At 42.6% G+C, this 22,747-nt stretch overlaps 1 protein-coding gene across 1 annotated transcript in view; it reads left to right on the forward strand.

Annotated features, from left to right (window-relative positions):
* The window catches only part of LOC142219125 (alpha-2-macroglobulin-like protein 1), a 40,124-nt gene extending 23,940 nt beyond the window's left edge, over positions 1 to 16,184 (forward strand). Inside the window, exons 18-36 of the mRNA XM_075288090.1 lie at positions 507 to 627; positions 1,166 to 1,391; positions 1,474 to 1,600; positions 1,856 to 1,977; positions 2,432 to 2,483; positions 3,004 to 3,078; positions 4,932 to 5,108; positions 7,203 to 7,284; positions 7,391 to 7,547; positions 7,647 to 7,721; positions 8,447 to 8,609; positions 11,043 to 11,257; positions 11,564 to 11,782; positions 12,795 to 12,919; positions 13,087 to 13,177; positions 13,895 to 13,963; positions 14,715 to 14,817; positions 15,459 to 15,648; positions 16,178 to 16,184. Of these exons, the coding sequence (XP_075144191.1) occupies positions 507 to 627; positions 1,166 to 1,391; positions 1,474 to 1,600; positions 1,856 to 1,977; positions 2,432 to 2,483; positions 3,004 to 3,078; positions 4,932 to 5,108; positions 7,203 to 7,284; positions 7,391 to 7,547; positions 7,647 to 7,721; positions 8,447 to 8,609; positions 11,043 to 11,257; positions 11,564 to 11,782; positions 12,795 to 12,919; positions 13,087 to 13,177; positions 13,895 to 13,963; positions 14,715 to 14,817; positions 15,459 to 15,648; positions 16,178 to 16,184 (2,396 nt within the window). The remainder of the gene's footprint in view (positions 1 to 506; positions 628 to 1,165; positions 1,392 to 1,473; positions 1,601 to 1,855; positions 1,978 to 2,431; positions 2,484 to 3,003; positions 3,079 to 4,931; positions 5,109 to 7,202; positions 7,285 to 7,390; positions 7,548 to 7,646; positions 7,722 to 8,446; positions 8,610 to 11,042; positions 11,258 to 11,563; positions 11,783 to 12,794; positions 12,920 to 13,086; positions 13,178 to 13,894; positions 13,964 to 14,714; positions 14,818 to 15,458; positions 15,649 to 16,177) is intronic.
* The last annotated feature ends 6,563 nt before the right edge of the window (positions 16,185 to 22,747 follow it).

Here is a 22,747-nt window from a genome sequence, read left to right on the forward strand (position 1 = left end):
ATGGGATGGAAATTCATGCAAACACGGGGAGAACATACAAACTCCTTGCAGATGGTTTTTTGCCCATGGTGGGATTTGAACACCAGGACTCCAGCGCAGCAGGGCTGCAGTGCTAACCACTGAGCCACCGTGTGGCCCCTAGCCCACACATTTTAAGAGGAACGGTCTAATACGTGAGTTCTGTGTTGGTGTTGCAGGTGAACTAATCCAGATTACAGGCCCATGGAATTAATGGGGTCCCAACAGCGATAACCTCGGTGCGCATTGTATCATCTGGGGAATAGTCTCACCAAAAGAAGCTGTCATAGACAAATATCCCTTTCACAAGCCTCACAAAATGATGTCTGTTACATAGACAGGAGCAGTGTATAGTATATAGTGTATATACTGTGCCGCTACTGATGGAGTGACAGATGGTATATAATATTATTATATATTGTTCTATATAATGTCTCCAGTTATCTGTAGTCACAGGTCTGCCTTTATCCTGTCTTACTATTCAATAGGTCAAAACGTTACATTCTATAGAGCACTGACCTTCTCTGAAGTAGCAGAAATCCCCCCACCAGGAGCCAAAGTGCGCAGGAGATTCCCCCGTACCTGGTTCATGAGCATTATATCAGTAGGGTAAGTATATGGCGAGAACCCCTTTAAGTTCTCCATTCTGCATATACCTTTATACCTTCCTTGTGTTACCTTGTCAGTGAGTAATCCAGCAAGTAATATGGCGGTGAGCGGTGAGGAATAGGAACACACGAAGCATAGAAGGAAAGGAATAAGATGCATTACACGTCTACGGGTGTCACAAGTGTTAGCGCTCAGTGACGATTGCAAATGGACTTCTTCTAGGTTTCTTGTATCTCTGGTTAGAGTTAGGGTTACTATTACTAAGCAGAGTCCATTCTAATCATATAAAACAACACAATAATGTTTCATATTCTGAAATCATAACATGACACTTATACAGAGTTATCTCTGTCTGTAGAAGTCTTCTGCCACACATCATCTTTGTAAGAAGTTTCTTCTCCTATCTGAATCACTGTATGATGGGTATATAGGACCATCTGCGCTTTGTAGGGTAGTGTGTTCCATCTGCTGAAGAACTTCATAATACACACCATAGATGGTGCAGAACATTATAATATCACCTATCTCTCCTGTGCAGCTCCACTGGTCACCTGGACTATCCACTCCGAATGCCCGACACCATCACCCAGTGGGATACAGATGGCTTCTGCACATCAGCCGTTGGTCTTGGTTTTTCGCCCCTTACAAGTATCCAAACATTTCAGCCAATGTCATTGGAAATGATCATACCATACTCCGTTAAACAAGGGGAGATTTTGCCGCTGAAGGGAATTGCCCTCAACTTTATGAGGCAGTGTATCAAGGTGAGAATGTAAAATACTTCTATATCATACATTGCAGGTCTACATGTACCCAACCTAGTGATTTCTAATTGTTCTGTTATAGGTCCAGGCAACTTTGTACCGGTCTAAGGACTTTCAGGTGGAGCCATGTGACGGTTGCCCGTATACAGCCTGTCTCTGCAGTGATCCAACCTACACCTTTATATGGAACATCAGACCCTTAACCCTGGGTAAGAACCCTGCACGTACATGGAAACCATCCAACTGGAGACTGTGTAATGGCTTGCAGTTCCCAATAAAGAGGGTAATGGTATACCTACCATGGAGGGAGGGGAGGCAATGGCTTTGGGTCTAAATCGGTCCAGGTATTGTAAATCGTTCCCCCATTCTGTTCAATGAGGTTTATGTTACAGACATTAATTCATACACAAAAGTCTGAGTAATTGATGAATTTGTAACGGAATTATCTTCTGTTTCCATACCAGGGGCTCTCAATATCACCATCGGCATCGAGGCGTTGAGCACTAGTGATCTGTGTGATGGACAGCAGCCTATAGTGCCCCCCAAAGGACACTCAGATATAGTACAGAGGCGACTTATTGTTGAGGTATGTAAGATAGGTGTAGGATATTGTTTTATGGTATTTGTGCATGGACGGCTATATAGCCAATATCTAGTGATTTATGAGATGAGAAATAGTTCCCTATCGGTAATGGAGCCCAGTATGGCGCACATTTCCTTTAATGGAGCTGAGTCGTCAAATATCAGACACTGCCAAAAGTGGAAAAAAGCTGATCCTTACTTCTAGTCCTAATACTCCTTTTACAGGTACAGTCTGATCTTAGAGGTTTATGCTATCATGGCTTATCCACAGGATTTGCTACAAACGTCTACATTGGGTCTACATTTTCTTGACTTTTTTAGAATCTGCAAAGCCAGGTGGGATGGGTTACAGGTGACCCCATTCTGCAGATAGCTGAGGGTCCCCCATAGATGAATAGCACAGAGTTATTGTCCAGTTGTTCCTGAAGTTTATTATATTGCACATTGTCTCCCCATAGCCAAATGGAGTACCAGTAGAAGACATTCACAGTGCGCGTCTGTGTTTTAATGGTAAGTGATTTTGGATGTATTATCTACTATTTTTTTGCTTTTACACAATATCCAGATGATTTCTGAAGGCTACAGTATAGACTAACCTTAAACACAGTAACAATCCAACTCTAAGTATATAGTAAAGAAATATGTCCCAATTGGCGCCCAACAATGGCTGGGTTCACATCTGCATCGTAGAGACAAAAAAAATCCCGCACAGGACTTTTTTCTCCTCCAATTTCAGTTTTTAAGCCAATGGACCCCCCCTCCCCATTATAGTCAATGGAGTCTATCAGGCTCTGTGTGTCACTGCTGTTGTAGCCGTCCAGTTCTCTATTGCTTCGGTCATACGATGGACCAAACAATGTGGTGTGAACTTAGTGTAAATGATGTTGTGTAGATCTATCCTACGGAAGTACAAGTCTATAAACTCTAGTTAGTAATGTATACGTTACATGGTAACCCCGGATCCTCCCGATACAAGTGCATTGGGTTTATCCTATGGCTCTTCTTGAAGCGACTGTAATGTTTTTTCCAGACTTGCTGAAAATCCCAGTGGACCTTCCAGATAACGCAGTGCTGGGATCACAGTCGGCACAGGTCACTGTCACAGGTATGAATTATTGCTATTGACTATACGATGTCTCTTCATATCCAGTATAACATCTATGCCAGGTATGAGCTGGGTAGATTCGGTGCAGGCGCACGACCGCACTAGAGCATGCCCCGATAAGTTATGGGCCTTGTCATAAAGGATGTAAATCCTCCAATGGTGGAGAGATTACCAAGTCTGGCATATTACATCAATTTTGGAGTTATCCTATACTTACTGGTCCATAAGTGGCCTGTGCTCCCTACATCTTGAATGGAAGACACCGATTAATGACATTAGCATCATACCAAAGGTTGCCAATGGAGATTACATGGCTATGTGCTTGACTTTGCACTTGTACCTATTTGCAGTGAATGTGGCTATTAGCACCACAGTGTGATTGTAACATTGGCAGTTTGCACTTGATATCCCACTTCTCCCAGTGGGCAGCGCTGTCAGGTTACCTTTGCTAAATGCCGCATAGTTTCTGCTTCTCCTAGTGCCCTTCCTTCTGCTACTGATGCTGCCGGCTCTACTCATAGGATGGTGTGTGTTTCCTCCAAGCATTTTAATATCTCTGCCGGTCTTTATATATAAGGTCTGCTTCACTAGCCACACCCTGACTGAGCAAAAGTTCCTAGCTTGTCTAGTTCTTGCTGTGTGGTATGTCTATTCATGATTGATGTTTCCATGTACCAGACCTTGGCTTCATTCCTGTTCATGCTTTCTTGATCCCTTAGCTGTAACACCACTATGACTACACATTTCCTGTTAATCCTGACTGATACCTCTGCTACCTGCCCTGACCTCCAGCTTGTCCACTGACTGACTACCTGTTTCTGACTCTGGCCTGTAACTGGCCATTCTCATGCCTGAGCCGTGGTGCTTCACATCAGCATCTCCTGGCCATCTTGGTAACTACCAGCACTAGGACCACTCAAAGGGGTAGCAACCTGGTAGTCTTCCCACAACAAAATCCAGATACCTGTACAGGGTGTGAGAAGGTGACAGGCAGAGTGCTGGAGTCCAGCTATAACAGCCCCAGGCTTCTGACCTATGTGTGGTCCAGGGAGGGTCTGGAGCAGGGGTAGGGGACGTACGGCTCTCCAGCTGTTGTAAAACTACAACTCCCAGCATGCATACATGCTCTGCTGTTCTTGGAACTCCCATGGAAGTGAATGGAGCATGATGGGAGTTGTAGTTTCACAGCAGCTGGAGAGCCGAAGGTTCCCTACCCCTGGTCTGGAGTATGCTTCAGCCCAGGTGTGGGTCCTGAGGCTCATTACTGGCCCATAAAAGGCTGAAGAGCCTGCACTTCAGGGCAGATCCAGGGAGTGAGAGGAGGCGTCTGGATCTGTCCTGATACTCTGAGTCTGGTGACATCATGCTAATTTGTTTGTGTGACTGGTATTAAGCCACACGTATAGTTACTTTATTGTCACTGTTTAGTAAAGAGCTCGGACGAGCAGGATTTTGTTTCACATCATTTTTTGCCTGAGATTAAGGCTGTATTTTATTTTGTTCATTTGAGTCTGATGTGAAAGTTTTTTTATTTTCCTGTTTTTTTCTAAATAAACCATTTTGCACCACATTTTGTGTCTCTGTATCTGACTGGTTGTGCCCGCACCATTGCTGCTCCCGAGCTACTTCCCCTACAAGGGATTAAAATGTGAAAACCAGGGAGGCTACTTAGACAACACTCTTAGGAATGGCCAAAAGTCAAACTCATTTGGTAGCTCAATGGGTCCACATGGACCAGCCCATTACAGTGATCAGAGGAACGTTTACGTACTGTGTTATCTGACATTAAGTGTTGGATATGAAAACCACTATCCTTGCACAAGACACTTACTTGTTGTACTTTTGTCTTCCAGGTGACATCATGGGAAAGCCACTAGACAATTTAGATAATCTTGTGAAGCTGCCAAAAGGTTGTGGGGAGCAGAGGATGATGATATTCGCAACTATTATATCAATTCTATCATACTACAGTACCAATGGCCACCTGACTGATGAGACTTTGCAAAAAGGAAAGCAGTTATTGGAAACAAGTGAGTAGAAAAATTCTATCCACATACATTAAGACAGTAGGGAAAAATCCAAAAACGTCAAATATTTATCTGAAAAACTCACTTTTTGTCTTCCATGTAGGAAAATGACTATCAAGGCTGCAGGGATGTAGACAATCATTTCTATCCATCCAAAATCTATATTCCTTAGTACTCCCAATAATTCCTAGAAAAAGGACTGAGGTCCTGTTTTTGGAGTTTTTGTAAATCATAGGTTTTTGCACATCTCTGTTTTGTACCCTTTCCCCCTATTTGTTAAATGTATTCTGCATGAAATGTCAAGTTTCTATCCAAAAATACCTTCGGACTTAACAAGGTTTCACAGTGAGTTGAATGGGAGTGTCTGTTCTCTCTTCACAAAGTAAATGGAGAGGGGAGGGGATGACCATTACCCATAGCCTGTTCATGTCTGTAGAAAGATTTTTGACACAGAGGATTTTTCAGGATCTACAGTGTAAGGATTGTTGCCTTACGGTGCTCAGATTCCTCTTTTTCTGTGTTAGGGATCTGTTTAGGTGCATCATACCCTGTATTTGCAGTGCAGTATCCCAAAATCTCATATATTATGGTAGCATGGGCTCTTTCTTAGCTATTTGTGTGCTACTTTACAGTCCTGGAAGATGTAGATGTAAAGAAATCAGTAGTAGTAATAATAATAGTGTTACGGTTCTGTCTATATATATAAATTATAACTTAACAGAACCTCTTGACTGCGGTAGTGGTTGCAGTCGAGGTCCACAAGCCCTAGGAGGGCGGCCGTCCACCTAAGCAGGGCAGCAGTATGTCTGTGCAGTTCTAGTGTGAACAAGGAGCAACACACGTTCACCAGTTAACTTCACTGGATGAATGTGTCTGCGCAGCTCCCAGTGTGAACAGACTGCAAGGAGGCTTCACTGGGCAAGGGTGTTTGTGCAACTTTAATATGAAACAGCTACAATGAGGCTTACACCAGTTGGCTTCACTGGGCAAGTGAGTTTAGGCAGCTTCCAATGTGAACTGGCTGCAACAAAGGCTGCCAAGGGTTAAATGTCACCCCTGGTCAGCAACACAAAGGCTCCACAAACAGCTTTGGAGCTACAATCCTACTGGACAGTTCAATCAGGCTAATAGTTCCCTACTGGCAGTACCCAGGACTCCTATCTAGAATCCCTGAACTGACAACCTGCCTTTCACAGGAACCTAGCCCTGACGTCCTGTCTCAAAGTTGATAGTCAAAGTGTGAGCACTCGGTGGGCGTCAGCTCACACCATACAAAGGCTAGTCCCCGCCCACAGGGCAGTGGCCATAACCTCACTGGGCATGTCCAGTATGGGCCGAATGGGACTTAGCCTCTGAGCGCCTCCAAAATGTCTGAGCATGCTCATTAGGGAGAGAATGGGACTTAGCCTCAGAGCGTCTCCAAAAAGTCTGAGCATGCTCAGTAGGGGGAGAATGAGACTTAGCCTCAGAGCGTCTCCAAAAAGTCTGAGCATGCTCAGTAGGGGGAGAATGAGGCAGCCTCAGAGCGTCTCCAAAAAGTCTGAGCATGCTCAGTAGGGGGAGAATGAGACTTAGCCTCAGAGCATCTCCAAAAAGTTCGAGCATGCTCAGTAGGCCAAATGCTGGACTTAGACTCACTGTCTGACGCCGAGGGCGAGAGCTGGATCGACCCTGTGCGCCGGAAGGAAAACCTGCAGGACCCCATCCTAACAAATAGTAATATTAATAGTAATATAATAGTCTGCTGCTTATTGTACATGCTCCCGGCCTCAAAGACTAATGTACAATGTGTTGCAGCCAGAGTTCCCCCGGCCCACCACAGTAATAGATGATCCTTCTGGGGATCTTGGCTTAAACAATACAATTTCCCTTCTTGTTATTGTTGGGGAAAGCCACAGCCAGCCACAAATTACGTCACATGGGAAGGCATCATTACATGGCAGTCATTCAGATCAATGGGGTCCACCATTTATTTGTTCCACTATAGAGTTAGAAAACCTACATCTGTGATTTATGTCCCTAATACACATACGTATGGTGTGTATAAATTTCTTCTGCTGGGCCAAAGAGACCCCAATCTAATGTTATTTTTTGCAGGTTTCCAAACTCAGCTGAATTACAGGCACGAAGACGGATCCTACAGTGCTTTTGGGGATATCGATATAATTGGAAGTACATGGTGAGATCAATATTAACAGTATACTGTACATCTACAGTACTAGAGTATTTTTGTTCGGTTTCACCAATTTTTTACATGTTCATTGCTTTGTATGTTTCTCACTCAGGCTGACAGCATTTGTAGCAAAGGGTTTCTCTTGGGGTAAGAAATTTATAGATATAGACGACAAACAGATTACGGATCCTCTGGACTGGCTGAGAAGGCATCAGCTGAGCAATGGCTGCTTCAAAAATCTAGGCCGACTGTTTCAACGGGAGGTTCAGGTAAGCGTGGTTTATCATGAAGTCATGGGGCATCAATTTAATATCGACGTGATGGTTCTTACTTATTTCTGACTTCAAAATCGTTCCCCGTGTCTTCAGGGAGGAGTGGACAATGAGATGTCACTCGCAGCATATGTCCTTTCATCATTTCTAGAAGTAGGAGACCCACAATACGTAAGTATCCAGAATTTCTCATACAGTGGGGCAAATTCATGATTCCTTCTACGCAAGGAAACGAGCGTGATATTGAGCCTCATGTTTGGCATAAGGCATTTTCTTGTGCCAAACATGTCAATATGATGGTTTTTACTCTGTCTGACTTCAAAAACATCCCCCATGTCTTCAGGGAATGGTGGACAATGAGATCTCACTCACAGCGTATGTCATGTCAACATTTCTAGAAGCAGAATATTCACAATACGTAAGGGTCCACTATTTCTTATAGTATATGTTGAAGATATACAACGCCTCTTTGCTAGATGGGGACTTGTATGTTCACCCCATGTTTGTATGGGTTTCCTCTGGGTACTCTGCTTTACTCCCATACTCCAAAGACCTACTGTTATGGAATATAGATTGTAATTAGAGATGAGTGAACACTGTTTGGATCAGCCGATCCGAACAGCACGCTCCCATAGAAATGAATGGAAGCACCTGTGATGCTGACTTTGCCGGCGGCCAACTGGCGTCACAGGTGCTTCCATTCATTTCTATGGGAGCGTGCTGTTCGGATTGGCTGATCCGAACAGTGTTTGCTCATCTCTAATTGTAATCCATTATGCTCCTCTTTTAAAAAATAATCCATTCTGAAAGTGTCCAAAAATGAGCGTCACACAGATGTGAACACTGGCCAAGGCTTTGTCATTCTCATCTAACATGTCCAACACAACCTTCCACAGAATGACGTCATAGAGAAAGCAAAGCAATGTCTGGAGGGCTGCACCGCACCGGATAGCTCGACCTACACTAAGGCACTGTGTGCGTACACTTACACCCTGATGGGTAACTCAGGGAAGAGGAAGCAACTTTTGGACCAGTTGGATCAAGTGGCCATAAGGAAAGGTATTTGCAAAGAAAAAATGAGGAATGAAAGGGGTTATTCAGGATGTCAAAATACAGCAACCCTACCAGTCAGCTGCGGTCTTATCCTTAGTATATAATTGTTGGAATACTACTCTCAGCACCTATGCCGATCAGCTGCTTGAGGTGGAGCAATGCTTAGGATAACCTAACAATAGTAAATTGGTGGGTTCTGATTCTTGTTCCTTTACTATTCAGCTGTTTGAAGTGTCCGTGGTGGTCATATCCCTAGCTAAGGTAATGGTGGATTGGTAGATCTGCACCCCTACTGATGAGCTGTTGGAAGAAAATATGGTGCTCATATCCTTAGGAGAGCTCATCAATATTACATTGGTTGGGTCTCAATCATGGCACCCATAGGGCAGTGATCATATCATTATTGTTATGATCATATTAGATCGTAGAGATCTGATTCTGGGTATCAATTTGTTAAACTTTGCCTGTTAAAAAAGTAAGGAGATGAGTTGCAAAATCTTCAAAAGGCTGTTCAATGAGAATGCTAGTCATCAGAACCTTATAATCTATTACTGATGACTATCCTAAGGGGGAGTCATCACTTTTATAGTATAAGTAATCCTTTGAAGCAAGCCTTGTTCTGATACATTGTGACGGGCCTATGGAATTTAGAATATCTAATATTTGGGACAGTAGCAAAAATACAGTCCTATGAAAAAGTTTGGGCACCCCTATTAATCTTAATCATTTTTAGTTCTAAATATTTTGGTGTTTGCAACAGCCATTTCAGTTTGATATATCTAATAACTGATGGACACAGTAATATTTCAGGATTGAAATGAGGTTTATTGTACTAACAGAAAATGCGCAATATGCATTAAACCAAAATTTGACCGGTGCAAAAGTATGGGCACCTCAACAGAAAAGTGACATTAATATTTAGTACATCCTCCTTTTGCAAAGATAACAGCCTCTAGTCGCTTCCTGTAGCTTTTAATCAGTTCCTGGATCCTGGATGAAGGGATTTTGGACCATTTCTTTCTACAAAACAATTCAAGTTCAGTTAAGTTTGATGGTCGCCGAACATGGACAGCCCGCTCTCAAATGATCTGAAAACAAAGATTGTTCAACATAGTTGTTCAGGGGAAGGATACAAAATGTTGTCTCAGAGATTTAACCTGTCAGTTTCCACTGTGAGGAACATAGTAAGGAAATGGAAGACCACAGGGACAGTTCTTGTTAAGCCCAGAAGTGGCAGGCCAAGAAAAATATCAGAAAGGCAGAGAAGAAGAATGGTGAGAACAGTCAAGGACAATCCACAGACCACCTCCAAAGAGCTGCAGCATCATCTTGCTGCAGATGGTGTCACTGTGCATCGGTCAACTATACAGCGCACTTTGCACAAATAGAAGCTGTATGGGAGAGTGATGAGAAAGAAGCCGTTTCTGCACGTACGCCACAAATAGAGTTGCCTGAGGTATGAAAAAGCACATTTGGACAAGGCAGCTTCATTTTGGAAACAAAAATTGAGTTGTTTGGTTATAAAAAAAGGCGTTATGCATGGCGTCCAAAAAGAAACAGCATTCCAAGAAAAACACATGCTACCCACTGTAAAATTTGGTGGAGGTTCCATCATGCTTTGGGGCTGTGTGGCCAATGCCGGCATCGGGAATCTTGTTAAAGTTGAGGGTCGCATGGATTCCACTCAGTATCAGCAGATTCTTGAGAATAATGTTCAAGAATCAGTGACGAAGTTGAAGTTACGCCGGGGATGGATATTTCAGCAAGACAATGATCCAAAACACCGCTCCAAATCCTCAGGCATTCATGCAGAGGAACAATTACAATGTTCTGGAATGGCCATCCCAGTCCCCAGACCTGAATATCATTGAACATCTGTGGGATGATTTGAAGCGGGCTGTCCATGCTCGGCGACCATCTAACTTAACTGAACTTGAATTGTTTGTCCAAAATACCTTTATCCAGGATCCAGGAACTGATTAAAAGCTACAGGAAGCGACTAGAGGATGTTATCTTTGCAAAAGGAGGATCTACTAAATATTAATGTCACTTTTCTGTTGAGGTGCCCATACTTTTGCACCGGTCAAATTTTGGTTTAATGCATATTGCGCATTTTCTGTTAGTACAATAAACCTCATTTCAATCCTGAAATATTACTGTGTCCATCAGTTATTAGATATATCAAACTGAAATGGCTGTTGCAAATACCAAAATATTTAGAACTAAAAATGATTAAGATTAATAGGGGTGCCCAAACTTTTTCATAGGACTGTACTATACAGATTAAGCTGAATTGGTCATACACTGTAACTTTGCAGCCAAAACGCTTTCACATTGTGGTACCATATACCATAGTGTGGTACCAATACCAGTTACAAGTAAACTGTGATAAATCAAATGATCTCACAAGGCTAAACATTATTATGATCCCTGCTTTAGGTAACTCAACACACTGGTCCAAAAATTCTCAGATCCCTAAAGATGACCCATTATGGCCCAAGCCAAACGCTGTAGATGTGGAGACCACGGGATATGTTGTATTGGCTTATGCGTCTGGGGATGACCCAACCGAAACCGACCTACAGAAGGCTGCCCGTGCAGTCAACTGGTTCACTACTCAACAAAATGCCAATGGAGGATTTGCCAGCACTCAGGTTCTTGCCTTTAAAAATTCTTGATGGTTTTTTCTTGGAAGGTTTTTATAGATTAAGGTTATGTAGGACCATGGAATACTTCAGTATCGAAGGCAGAATAATCTAACACATGAACTTAGAAAGTGGCATCAACTGAGACTATCGTAGTGGAATTATCAGAAAGCCTCAAATCACTTATAAAGGTTCCTGTAGAAATAGGACCAATTCCGCACATGTAAAAAGGGCAAAGGTCACACCAAGTATTGAAGGGATTTACTAATTTATTAAGATTTATTCATAAACCTTGACTTTTTGTTAATCCTTTAGGACACGGTAGTGGCTCTACAAGCTATCTCCACTTATGATTCCTTAACCTTCGTAGATGAAAACCTGCCGACTGTCACCATTACTAATGACAAAGGGTTCCATGTCAATGTGACAGCGAATCGCCAGAAACCATCAGAAGTACAGGTTGTGAAGTTGCCTGATATTCCAGCAAACTACATCCTGAAAGGATCTGGAAAATCTGGTTGTGCAAATGTGCAGGTACAATAGACCAGTAGACATTATCATTGCCATGTATTCTAGAAAAACATTCAATAGACAACACCAACCCCTGGGAACAGATGATAGTCCTACTCCATAGACACTCCAAAAAGTCAGGCAGGACTCCATAGACACGTGAAGAAAAAGTGGGGATATTTTATTGACCCATACCCACAATGTTTCAGCTCCCATGTATGAGCCTTTCTCAAGACACACATGCATATGAGCTGAAACGTTGTTCCCTAGTAGCAGCGTTGCCCCCCAGCAGTGGACCAACATAGGTTAATGCCCCAAGCAGTGGTCCTGTGAAGCTAATGCCCCAAGTAGTGGTCCTTCTCAGTTTAATGTGCCTCCCTGCAGTGTCCCCATATAGTTTAATGTGCCCTCCAGCGGTGGCCCTGCACAGTTTCATGTGCCCTACAGCAGTGGCCCCACACAGTTTGATGTGTCCTCCAGCAGTGGCCCTGCACAGTTTCATGTGCCCTCCAGCAGTGGCCCCGCACAGTTTAATGTGTCCTCCAACAGTGGCCCTGCACAGTTTAATGTGCCCTCAAGCAGGGGCACCATATAGTTTAATGCCCTTTCGCCAGCTGTGGCCCTGTACTGTTTAATTTCCCTGTAAACAGTGGCCCCACATAGTTTATTGTTCCCCACTAGTGGCCCCCATCAGTACTTACCTCATTGCTTCTGGGCCTAGTCTCTTCCCCTGCTCCTGGAACACATACATCATAGAAGTTTACCTGGAGAAGAGGCAGAGAACGGGGCATAGGGAGGTAAGTATATACACTGAAGTTGCCTAAACTTTGGAGCCAGGTCAAGGGCTCTTTCCTCCCCGGTTCTGCCGAACCAGCTTGGAAGGCTAAGACCTTTAGATTGTATAAACTCATAAGTTAGCTCCCTCTAATGGTGACTGAATGCAGTCAGAATTATATAATTTGTCAGGTCAGAAACCAGAGCTCTCCCATACAGATAGACTTGATGCTCTACTTACACTCTTAAATTTTTTGATCAGATCATAAAAAGATACAACATTCTGAATCCAGAGCCAGAAGGAACATTTTCCCTTGTTGTAAATACCTCACCAATTGAGTGCCCACCTCACCCTGAGCCATCATTCACCCTAGATATCATTGTCAGGTAAGTAGTCCATATGATAAAGTTAAGGAAAATATCAGTCTGCATGGAGTTTGCCATTGGTGGTAGAGACTGGTGTAAGAGATGAATATGGAAGATATTGGTGCTACCAGGTTGTTCATTGTAAGATTTATATTTCCATATTTTAACCATTTGTCTTCCTATTCCAGCTTAAGCAGTGCAAGCAAAATTGCAGAGTCTAACATGGCCATTATAGTCATAAAAATGATATCTGGATTTGTTCCCGTAGACAAAAATAGGGTGAGTTACCTTCTGATAAGATAGCACCTCCATTTCCATGCATCTCCATTTGTAAGGCAGGAAATTTGTGTTACCATTTCCCTGGTCTGGGGTCTATATGTTTTCTCGTCGCAGACATGGCGTACATCCAAATAAATGGTCATCCATGGTCAGGTCCGCCAGCGCTCTGCTCATTGTTCAGAGGGAGGACCTGAATTGGAGAATTCCAGACTATGGTGTTTTTATGTACCAATAAGTGCAAATGGACAGAGGTTGCCATTAGAGATGAAAGAACCGGTTTAGACGAGCCAAATTTGTCCTGAATTTTACAAAAAAGATTAGAGTTCGTCCAAAACTTTTGGAACCGAAAGTGAAATTATTATACTCTGGGGTCTTTTCAGAATATAATAGGTGGAGGCCCGGAGTATGAAACATTTAAACTCACCTTCCGCCACCTCTTCTGAGCCTTCTCGCGGAGTTCAGCGCTCTCTTCTGAGGCCAGTGATGGGGACACATGGTGCATGCCGAGCATCATGATGTCATTAATAACTTCACTTCCAGGTTTATCTGAATAAGTTTGGACCAAAATTACTTGGAGGATCAATTCGTCCAACCTGAGACGAAACGAATCTTCAGAGGTTCGCCAATTTCTAGTTGCCATTCTTAGACCTGCTGTAATTCTTGTTGCTTTCCTTATTATTAATCTTGATTCTCTTCTCTCCTGTTTTCTCCTCCCAGGTCTTACATAATAGCTCAGTTAAGAAAGTAGAAGATGACCCGACCAGTGTTACAATATACTTTGAGAAGGTAAATGCACATAATACACGTTATTTCCACTTTCTGCTCACAACATAACTGTGGACTTACTTGTAAAGGAATAATAAATACACTGCCCAACAATGAGATGGCAACATCAAGAAGGAAAGGTCTTGGAGTCATGGAAATCGCAGGATTGGTCTTCAATTGAAGTCAGTGAGGGGCCAACACCCTGGCAGTAGAAACTCACCCTAAGTTTTGATTCCACTTCACTCCCCATATGAGGCCACACTCGTCAGTCCCATGGCCTGTTCACAGCTCAGTTCCATTCAATTGAATGGGACTAAGCTATGATACCAAGCACAGATGCTATACAACATACAGCACTGTGCTTGGTAGGTACTAAAGAGGCTTACCCCAACGCTATGGTCTTTTCAAACAGCCGATATCCTACATATAGGTCATCAATTATAAATCCACAAACCCCCTTGGATCAAGTTTACAAACTGTTACCTATCCACTGGGTAAGTGATTCAAGTTCCAGCAGTCCCAATAGAGATATATGCAGACACAACAAGCCTTATTGATCATCTCAGAACAAAAGGACTCCCATTCTTGTGATCGGTGGGGATCCTAGAGACAAGACCTCCACCTATCCCATAACTTATAAACTTGGTCCAGTACCTTAAATTCAGTAGATATATTTAGCCTAGGAAATCTTTACTGCCAGCAAGCAGAAAGCCTCAAAAATGGTGATCCTTTAAATACATCATTGACTTTTTTGCCTTCCATTGCGCTTTAGATCGACTCCACACCAACCGAGATATCCCTAGAGTTCAAGCAGCAAAGTGAAGTGCAAAACTTACAGCCAGCCGTGGTGTTTGTGAAGGATTATTATACACCCTGTAAGTATTCATCAATAGAAACTGTATATTTATTGGAAATTGTTATCCTAAGTCCCCGGAGACTTCTCAAATGGCCGTGTAGAATGTCGAATGTGAAGGTGGCATCTTCATTGGTAAAAAAGTGATCGGGAGATTCAGTAGTCATGATCTTCAGGCTGGAATGGAGCAACCTTATAGAATGTGACCAGGTCTGTGGTCGAAATAGTCATTGAAACGAAGATCAAGTTTTTGGATCTTCTTAAAGTAAATCCTATTTCTACTTCTAGATGCATACTCACCTTCCATAAGAACCACAATATAGAATAAGAAAATATCTTGAAGTTATGATTGTAGTTACTGAAAGCAATCTGGTTTGGTGGACTTCAGTCTTACAGTCTAACTGCAGTCACATTTCTTACACCTTTGTCTTTATACAGCGCGACGTAGTGAGGCGACTTATCATAACCCCTGTGCCTAAGGTAATACTATGTGAATTCATTTGTAAATAGAATGATATTGTGTCTTACAGAAAAAACAGGACATTGACATCATAGTGATAAGTGTAATGCAGCAGGTAGGGGGTTGTCTAAGTGGCCCCTTCTCAATTGAACCCCCATGTCTTGTCTTTGCTACAAAATACCACCAGGTCTCTACCTCCTAAGCTCAGTGGCTGCTGACTCAGGCACGTCAAGAGATGCTGGTTTATGGCAGCAAAGATATAGTCAGTGGAGAAACCAAGGTCAGGACAGGCAGAGTTCATGTGTCACAATATTCAGAAAAGAGGTCAGGGCAGGTGGCACAAGGTCAATATGGTTATCTGGCAGAGGAAAGGGCAGGAAGAACAGACTCAGAGTAAGGTAAATAGGCAGGGATCAAGACATGGGTGATGGGCAAAACATCTTCACAAGACTCTCGCAAGCTAGGGACCTTATGGCTCAGACATCTTACTAAGGTGATTTGCTGTAAGGTGCCTGACATGGAAAGAGCACATTCCCTATGTTTATATACAAGATAGTAAGTTAGGATGTAACATTGCTGATGACGAAGGGGGGAGGAAACCCAGTGGGATGAGGAGAGATGTTCATGGTCGGAAGCCACCGGTGTTACAATCCATCTGCCTAATTAGAAAAGCCAATAAAGGGGTTTTCAAGATTGGTCAAAAAATTTAAAATGTCTCCCTTTTTTAGCCTGGAGAACCCATTTAACCAGTGTATAGCGCATTGAAACCAATATTACAACTTGTTATATAGTGCTCATTGTTAAAGTGAATATCTTACATGTTAATGGCGATGATCTCCCCTAAGGGTGATATTTGCCCCCATGATGGTCTCGTGCACATTGTCTAACTCTGGATAATTCTTGTATTTTCTTGTCTTTCTAGGTCTTAATATGGGAATTTGTGGAATATTTGGAGATTATCCATAAAGTAGAGTCATCTGAGATTGAATTATTTAATATATATTATATGATTTAATAATATTTTAATTATTTATTTAATAGCAATAATTATTCCTGTATATTGATGACTTTTTATAGATTGATGATTTTTTTTTGTCATTTACAAAGCTTCTAATTCATGGTATTACGATTTGGAAAGATTATGAAGCGATTTCTCAATATTTCCGCCATACAATTCTGTGTGTTCAAATAATGTTCAATGTCATATTTAAAAAATTAAATAAAGCTTTGCAGAATTGTATTGATTTTGTTGTGTTTTCTCTATTAAAGAATATCGACTTGGAAAGGCAAATTTTACGAAACAAAAATTTACTGTGTGTATTGGGATATAACGTATTTAAAGGGGTATTCCCACGTCGCATACTCACCAGTCTTCACTGCTGTAAAATCTTCTTTCTTCCTGGTTTCTTGCTTCATTTGGTGGGCAGGGTTTCACATGCAACCTGTCGTTTAGCTCCGCCACCAAATTAGCGTGTAGCTCCGCCCACCACATAGTGTGATCCTATGGGGCGGCTGAAGGGCCTGTGATGTCATCAAAGGTCCTTAAACACTATATGCACAATATTGGACTATGAAGTACAGGCCGCAGCAACTCCATTCTGTGTTACATACAGCGACTGCCTGTCTCTGCCATAATGAACACAATTGAATTAGCTAGCCTGATAACTGGGAGAACAGAAGACAAGTTCAGAAATGAAAGCAGCTCTTCTCCCCTATCTGAGAACAGGAAGCTAGGTAGACACAGGAATAGCTAGAAACACAGGCTCGCTCCTGTGCACTTAGCCCCTCCTCCCTCCCCCCTGAGAGCAGGCAGCGACATCACTTGACTTTTGAGCAGATAAGTCAAGGGCTGTGTCAACAATGAATTGAATAAAGTAAGATAGTGGACAAACAAAGCAGTTTTGCTGAAGCATTGTATTTAGGAAAAGTCTTACAGCCACATTAACAAGCAGTATATATAGGATCCTTGTGATGGGACAACCCCTTTAAATAAGACTATGTGAAGAATTCGGAGCTCACCCTGAACCCCCTTTGAAGGGAATTGGCATGTGTAGCACAAACCTTAAAAACTCACATATTTGGGACAAAATTTCTGACTTGCAGTAAAAATTCTGACTTTGGCTTGCATTCCAGTTTTCTGGTGCACAAGCCACAACAAATCAGCCTTATAGGGCCATAATTTGTTTAGCCAGAAGATGGAGGGCTATAATAATACATCCAATAAATTATGCCCAATGTACTTCAATGTAATCTTCCAAAATGCCATGATACAAACTATAACTCCTGACCTAAATGGGCCACAGTACAGACTCATGTCCTGAAGTCTGACCCCCTTGAAGGGGTTTGAATGCAGTTTTAGACACTACTGATATCTGCCGTCCGGGGTCACTGGGGACACTGCTATATATATACATATCAGATTCTTGGCTTTATCAAGTCACCAGATGAAACTTTACACAATATCTAATTCATACGTTTCAGCTCTTCCACAGGTAAATTGACCTCATTGAGTTGAATAATCGCCGTAAGCCAAATGTTCTTGCCAAGGTCCCATTAAGTTAACGTTGGTTGTTTGACATTGTGTACTGTTGTTATATACGGTACAATGAGGCTTTTATACAGCAAATTACACAATATTCTTTTATTCATGGTTTGTCAACATTACAGTTGGCTGCTTTGCCACCAGTTGTAGATGATTTGATGGAAACAATAGCAATATACCCATTAAGATAACGAAAACCAAAGCAGGACCCGAGTGATCCCATTATAAGTCCATAGGGTCAGTTCCGACTCTGTGCCATAGCTTACATTACAATTTTGCTGTCCAATCCAAAGCTCTGTTCACACTAACAAACATTCCCCATTTTGTCAGGTCTCTGATATTTTTCAGCAGGACTCTTTTTGTCTCAGAAAAACACAAGAACTCCAATGAACATCTGAGGCACCCCATAAAAAAATGGGTGAAAAGAGCTTAAAGGGAACCTTTAGGCAGATTTTTGGTAACTTTTGTTTCCATATGTGAATTAGTTGTATAGTCATGGGATGAGACCAACACTAAAAGTCAAGGTAACTCCGCCTCGAGTCTTCCCCCTCCACTATGAAGGAGCAATATTAGACCAATGGGGGTCCTTTACCCAGAACCGAAACAATCAGAAGCAGGGAAGGTCAGAGAAAAACTGCAGATTGTTAGATATCAAGCACAACATCATGCATTGTATAGTGGCTGTTCTTGGTACTGCAGCTCAAACATCTGATAAGTAGGAGTTCTGGGACCTCTATCGATCTGATATTGATAACTTAGGCTACCCGTAGGTCATCAATATTAAACTCGCAAAATGGGGAACATACCACAAAAATGATTTATCCTCTATCCATAGGATAGAGGATAAATTGTTGATCAGTGGGATCCAACCATTGCAACACCCCTGTATCCTGAGATCCGGGATGGTTTACTCCCATTGAGAATGTAGCCATAGTGGGCACAGATGCTCCCCCACTCCACTCATTTCAATAGGTGCTGTGGAGATAGCCAAGTACTTCAGCTATTTCCAGATCTACCACTGTCAGTGGCCAATGGGGCTACATTCTCAATGGAAGTAAAACATCCCTGGTCTCAAGATCAGTGGAGGTCTCAGAATTCAGATCCTCATGATTGGTTGAGCGATCGGGTTCGGAAAAGATCGGATCCCAATCGGCAATCAAGCAAATTTCATGATCGAGATCGGCTGGAAAATTATCGGAAATTGGATTTTGAAATCTCAAGATCAACTCAACCCTAAAAGAGACTTTTCCCATAGAGAAGCATTGACTAGGGTTAATCGATCGGGAAAGATCGGATCCCGATCGGCGATCTAGCAAATTTCATGATCGAGATCGGCTGGGAAATAATCGGAAATCGGATGTTAAAATCGTTCCTGAAATCTCAAGATCGGCTCAACCCTACTTATGATTGGTAATATGTCCTCTAGACTATTGGTATCTGATAAATAATATTCGTGGTAACCCCTTCAATGAAAGTTTGACAGGTCCTTATATGTAAGGAGAATCCTATGCTGATATTGTACCAAAAAAAATATTAAAAAATTAGCTGTACCTGGTACCTAAAGGTACCCAAAGCCCCTAGTAGATAGAGGCATTGGTATACGTAGGTTATGTCTCTAGTGCTATGGCATGCTTCAAACCTCATACAGTATAGAAATGCTGTCAACATTTAGCTCAGAGAACTCCTCCGTGTTGAAACGTACGAGCCCATATGTTCTAAACTTTGGTTCCTCATAGGTTCAATCCATAGGAAAGCTTGGTTTATCTCAAAAAATTTGAAATACCAATGAATTTTTCCCATGATAATAATTTATGGGGTATTTCATTATAGTGGTCTATTGACTGCCTGACCCCTCGCTGATCAGTAGATTACTAAAGGATCTGCAGAGAGAGTAGGAGGCCAAACAGAGATCCTTTGACCCAAAGTTCAAAGGATCCATAGCTAAGTCACGATATTGGAGTATGCAGAATGAACCCATGGATCATGGAAAGGAGATAGCACAAACAAGCCCCAATCCCTCCAGTGCCTTAATAAGGGGCATTTAGTGTCTGGTACGTCTACCCTACAATGGTGGGAAATTCTCAAACATTATTTAGTATAGTCCATAGTAACCTTGGCTGTTGGGCTAGTCAGATTGGCGTCCATTTCTCACTAATCTATAACTCTAGGTTATTAGCCTCAGTTATATTCCGGGATGTCATTTGTTCTTTGGGAACGAATCATTTTCACTTAATTAAATTTCTGACAATATAATTACATATAAATGCAGGCGCTTATTAGAGTATCTGCCCCGAGGGATTGTACATGAGTCCCTGTGGCGTAAAATGTTTTTCTATTAGGCAATGACTATACTGTGTTCTTTCTTTAATCTGGATATTACATTGAGAACCACGTTGTGAATTACAACACTTATCTTCCTAACAACCCGGTAATCTCCAATCTTAATCTCCAATTACTGCCCAGGACATGTACTAACAAGTATGGGGTGTAATGGTTTTAATACGTTGTGTATAATAAATATAACAGTTTGTCATATCGAATGGGGTTGTCTCGTAAAAGGGACCCCCTGGGGTGCTCATGAATTACACCAGGGGGGCATGGACAACAAGGGAAGAGATGAAAGGAGGGGGTGAAAGCCACCAGGGCAGTGGGAGGTAGACAGGGGGGGGTTATGCGAAGAGACTGGGGATTTATGAAACACCACCCATGGCCGCCAGAGGGTCTCAAACTTAGAGGAGGCAGATCCTCCTAGGAACTCCTAGTGCTATTCGATCAATGAGAGAGTTATAGTACTTCGCCAATGACGCCGGATAACTGTCCTGGCAGCTGTGAAAAAGTGACGCAGGAGATTGCCCTTAACCTGGGATGTGTTACCCAGGATGAGGGAAAAGAGAGCCAATTGGGAAGAGGGGACCACATTGCGACCACTGACTTCAGTATAAAGAGAGAACACATAGGACCAAAAGGTCTGGGTCTCCCTTCACTCCCACCAGATATGGAAGAGATACATAAACAGATAATGAACCGTATATTGTTCTACAGTCCTGGTGGGGTGCACAACCTTGTCTCCTCCGGACTTAGGTATGTTTCTTCAGTGAAATTCATGAAAGAAATAAAGCTGGCGTTTATTTTTAATCATTGTGCTTTTTTTTCTGATTTTTCACTTTTTTGTATTTTGGTATTTTCATGTCTATATTTTAACATGAAAAATTAAAGGTTAAATTTTATTGAGCCCGGGACTAGTGCGGACCAGCTTTATTCCTTTCGTGGAAGAGATACCCACAGTGGAATCATAGTGCAAACAATTATCAGAGACAGAAGGATAGGTCTGGGCACCGGTACCAGTGGGTCAGAATTTTGAATTTTTCTCCTGGGCACTACAGGGCAGCTGCAATTTATGTGTAAGCAGGAAAGGACCAAAGTCTGGTGTAGGTGGGTGACCCGAGGTATCACCGACAGAAGGGTGTTGTAGAGGAGCAAGAGGGAGCGTGTCGGGTGTTCGGCCTGGAGGAGCATACTCTCCAAGGCAGAGGGAGTAGAAAAGAGCAAAGGTAGCAAGGAAAACCTGCAAAAAAAAAACAATGAATTGGTTGTATTCCAGCCAAGAGAGTGGGGTATCAGGGGAGGGCGCCTGTAGTTGACTGAGGGGGGGAAGAGGCGTTGACCCTGCAATTTTGTGAGGGGGGGAAGAGGCGTTGACCCTGCAATTTTGCCTGGTCTAACGTCATCACTAGCTGACCAACCAAGGAACCATCCGGCAGAGACACATGGTGGGAACATAGGGTTCCAAAAGAGAGGACTCAAGGATCCTGGGATCCTAGAACAAGAAGACCTAAAAAGTGCTGGAAAACCTCCTTTTATATGAAGATGTTTCCTCCCAGTGTGAAGCAAGTGTGCAAAGACTTTACCCCAAGAGGTATGAAAAGAACAATTGTCTATTGTAGTGAAGCAGTGAAAGGAACACAAGTGACCATACTTGACCAGTGCTCCATTTACTTATATAGTACTTCACGGTTGGTTATTTTCACCAAAAGTGAATTGAGTGGCCGTTAAGCATGTGCCTCACCGCTCCATATATATGAGGCACTCATGGGTACTGGGGGTCCTAGTGATGGGACCCTAGCAATAAGACATTTATCCCGTATTTTGAAGCTATGACTGGGAAAAGCAGGATATAGGCACATCTTAGAAACCCACCCGTCATCATAGTGACCTTCACTGGCTTACCCAAGGAGAGGGAAACCAGGTCACTGGAGACCAAGCCACCACTCGTTCTGGTGCTTACTAAGTAGGCTGCACATTCACTTTCAAGCCTGGTTATGACCACTACTTTACTTGACATAGTTTTTCAGCATAATGCAAGTTTAGCAGTTGTGTAACAGACAGCGGATCATGGACCCACTGTGCCAACTAACCTGTTTGACTTTGGGCAACTCCCAAGAGTGTTATCTAAGTAGCCTCCCCGGTTATCACCCTTTGACCCCCCTATGGGGATATGGTTTTCTCCGTGAGGAGAGTACCAGGCCACTACCTCTCAAAGTGGTTACAGCGTAAGTGGCAGCTGATCCAAAGGCCAGCGAGACGCCGGCGCGAAACACCAGAGGGTCAGCCCAAAGTGTGGTCAAGTAGATGTCAGGAGAAAGAGCAACTGGCCTGTTGGAATTCAAGCTATCTGAAGCACAGGACAAAATTTAGCCACATTTTTTGTTATCTGACCCTATGGGTATGTAAGTATGTAAGTAATGTCTGAAAATATTACCTATAGAATACACAGAAAATTATACATGGCCGAGAATGCAGAATTCAGTATGTCTGACAGTAACACTACGTCACCTTGATTTTTTTCGGTACATGAAGTTCTGCCACGTTGGACAGTTGATGGGCTGTAGATATAACATTAGCCCTTTGTTACACATCTCACCACTAGCTCTTTGTACAAGCTTTTGGGAA

The sequence above is a fragment of the Leptodactylus fuscus genome, chromosome 10 (genome assembly GCF_031893055.1).
Source record: "Leptodactylus fuscus isolate aLepFus1 chromosome 10, aLepFus1.hap2, whole genome shotgun sequence".
NCBI classification, from domain to species: Eukaryota; Metazoa; Chordata; class Amphibia; order Anura; family Leptodactylidae; genus Leptodactylus; species Leptodactylus fuscus.